This window comes from Octopus bimaculoides, chromosome 29 (genome assembly GCF_001194135.2).
Source record: "Octopus bimaculoides isolate UCB-OBI-ISO-001 chromosome 29, ASM119413v2, whole genome shotgun sequence".
NCBI lineage: Eukaryota > Metazoa > Mollusca > Cephalopoda > Octopoda > Octopodidae > Octopus > Octopus bimaculoides.
In genome coordinates, this window is record NC_069009.1 from 2668541 (window position 1) to 2672079 (window position 3539).

Genomic DNA, 3539 nt, shown 5'->3' on the forward strand with positions numbered 1-3539 from the left:
GTTGGACGATTTGACTGAGGACTGGTGAAACCAGATGGCTACACCAGGCTCCAATCTGATTTGGCAGAGTTTCTACAGCTGGATGCCCTTCCTAACCCCAACCACTCAGAGAGTGTAGTGGGTGCTTTTACGTGTCACCCGCACGAAAACGGCCATGCTCGAAATGGTGTCTTTTATGTGCCACCCGCACAAGAGCCAGTCCAGGGGCACTGGCAACGATCTCGCTCGAAAACCCTACAAAGGCCAGTCAGGCGGTACTGGCAACGGTCACATTCAGGATGGTACATCTTATGTGCCATGCTTTCATAATCCTCTCAGATATATAATATGAAACTTGGACTTCAATCTTTAGTTATTTTGAAAACCTGCAAACTTAAATCATAAAATATATAATCATGCAGCTAACCCCCTACTCCCTAAAATTACTGGCCTTGTACCAAAATTTGAAGTCATTATTATTGCTGCTATCTTAATACAAATGTGGGACCAAGGTGGGCTGGAAGTATAAGGTCTGTGACATCATGCAAACAGTTGAGGGATCTTGCTGGAAGGAGCGGAGCAAAGAAGATCATGTGAGTAGAAACATGATGAGCATGGACCTTTTTTTTCGCTTGAAGATGGATGTAGTGGCCATGTGAGTTGGGGAATTTGCCATTAGGTTTTGGCCAGCTGGAAAGGGTCGATACTACCAGAAACCTGCAATGTAGGTAAATTGTGCTTTGCCCCACCATAACACACAATTTATTGTGAAGGGTCTGTAAGGGTGGCACAGATAGTAAAACACTGAGCAGGAATTAATTTTGTTGATTTCTGATTGAGTTCAAATCCTGCCAGTCAGCTTCAACATTGAATTGGTCCACAAGAAATATTTACTATATTCTGTATAGACTTAAGCTACTCCTAGACATCACCCCTTTGTGTGTCAGTACAAATTATATTACGCAAAAGAAATTTATACAGGTCAACGGGTCACAAACTAACTGGGGTACATGAAAACTCGTATAATGAGGTGGGCTGAGATGGCAACAAGAACAGTATGTGGTGCTTAGTATATAGGATGAGGGGAGATATTTTGGTACATAAAGCGATGTAGAAGAGAAAATCACAAGAGGTACGTTCTTTAAAATATTGTTGGTACTTCTAGTTGGAAAGGAAGTACTCTCATGGTGAACATATTCTTTAGATGGAAATACTAGTTTCATCATGTATTCTCTGGAGCCTCAACAATAGATACAATTTATGTACCAAGCTGAAAAATAAGCGCTGGGGTTGGTAATAGTGAAGGTATGATCAAAGATTATGTTCTAGCATGACCACTGCTCAAACTAATTATACAATGCAATTATGTGAAAATCATCTTTATAATCTATTGTTTCATTTATTTGTTGTTCTCTCTCTCATAATTCTCTCTCTTTCTCATTTTCTTCCTGTCACTGTGGCTGCCATTCTAACTTCATTTGTTCGGTCATTTCAATTGTTTTATCGGACCCTTCATTTTGGGTACCTTTCTCTAACCAAACAAATGATACTCAAATGCATCTCAATTAATTGAATTCAAAAGACGACGAAGTGGAGATATTCACAGCGCGACAAATAAACAGCTTCTACAGTTTTGTTGACAGACTGCCCAAGTTGTACGGTAAAAACAGCCACAACCAAACTTTGCACCTGCTACTAATGCTACACTTCCTTCTCCTCCTTTCCCTGTATTCTTACTACTACTACTACTACTCCCACTGTCTCAATGCAATTTTTTGCTGTAGATGTTTTGTTATTTCAGTGTCAACTGATGTTGCACATACATCTACCAGCACCAGTGAAAAGCTGCAGGTTTTCATTTTTAACCTCTTCTCCTGTGGCCTCAACCACATCAAGGCGCAGCAGTTATTTACACTTGGGGATGGTGATTTTAATTCAGACTTTTTAGTGGGTGGGGGAGTAGAAGGTACCCTTTTTTTTAAACATTACTTACTGGTATTTCAAATAGATAGCCCTTCAAACTGACATTTGCTTCTCAGAGGTTCATTTTTCTCTTCAAACTGATATTTTGCCCCTTAAACTTACACTTACCCTTCAATGAGACATTTTGGCGTGCAAGATGACATTTTGCCTTTCAAACTGACATTTGCCCCACAAACTGACATTTTGCCCCTTAAACTGATACTTTGTAAACTGATATTTATTTTGCATACTCATGTTTCACCCTCTAAAGTAACGTTTGCCCTGCAGACCAAAATCTGTCAAAGAATTTGAATGTTTTCCTGTGGAATGACATTCACCCAGAAACTGATATCCTATGGCTGCAATCCAATGACTTAAACAAGTAAAAGATGTAAGAAGATTCCACATAAATAAAATTTTCGCTGATAATTTAAATTTTTACTCCAGAAAATGGAATTTAATTTCAATATTTAATGATGGGAAGTAAAACTAAATTAGTCAGCATAACCTGGGTATAATATCTTGATTGGTTCCTGGTAGTGGTTCCCTTAATGAGTCTTAAATACCTTCTTCAAAAGACACTTCATTTACTATTGCAGCTGCTATTACCTACCGATGGTATCACCATCATTAACATTAGCATCGTCACCTCATCTTCATCACTGCAACTACCTCCTTGATTCACATAGATAGACACCATCACCACCACCACCACTATTACTACTATCACCACTATACCACCACCACTACTACTACCATTACCACCACACCTCACACCTACCACCATAACTATTGACACACCAATACTAGTGTGTGTATGTGTCTGTGTATGTATATATATATATGTATATATATATATATATGTATAATTAAAATTTATTAATAAGGGTAGAAATTGATATCAATCAATTAAAACCTTCTTCGTGCTTTTTTCGTGGTACAAGCACAGGCAAGGTGAGTAGTGCTTTTTATGTGGCACACACATACACGTAGTTTCACCGAGCCTTTGCCTGCTCGTTAAGCATGTTTACTTCATACAGTCTATAGAGAAGGAGTAAGTGTGTATGTGTGTGTGTGTGTAGCTGCTATGCAGTGAACAACAGGCTCTGCCTTTAATTCATTTGCATATCAGCACATTTGGTGGTTTTGCGGAATTGTTAACTGCAGAAAGATGTAATGTGTGAGTGAAGAGGTTTGTTGAGATTCTCTGTTGACATGGTACCAGTCATTCATTCCTTACTTTAACATTCCAGGCTCCAAGGCCCATATTGACAATTCCTCAGACTTCCGTGATGATATTGGTTACGTCAACGATGGGTGAGTAACAGAACTACTTTACTTTGTCTTCTGTTTGTTTTACTATATTTGTCTTGTTCTCTTCTTTCATCTGTCTGTCTTTGTCTCACTTTCATGTGTATCACTCTACACACACACACACACACATATGTATAAATATTTCTGTATGTCCACATGTTTACCCATATATATATATGTGTGTGTGTCTGTGTGTGTATTGATATATATGTAAAGGTACACAAATATATTCATTGCTCTATGTGTGTGTGTGTGTGTGTGTATATATATATATATATATATAT

The 3539-nt window shown here is 38.3% G+C and overlaps 1 protein-coding gene across 1 annotated transcript in view; it reads left to right on the top strand.

Moving 5' to 3' along the window:
* LOC106873413 (neuroglian) overlaps positions 1–3539 on the top strand; it is a 72055-nt gene that overhangs the window by 48950 nt on the left and 19566 nt on the right. The window contains exon 22 of the mRNA XM_052977832.1: positions 3195–3258. Within this exon, the coding sequence (XP_052833792.1) occupies positions 3195–3258 (64 nt within the window). The remainder of the gene's footprint in view (positions 1–3194; positions 3259–3539) is intronic.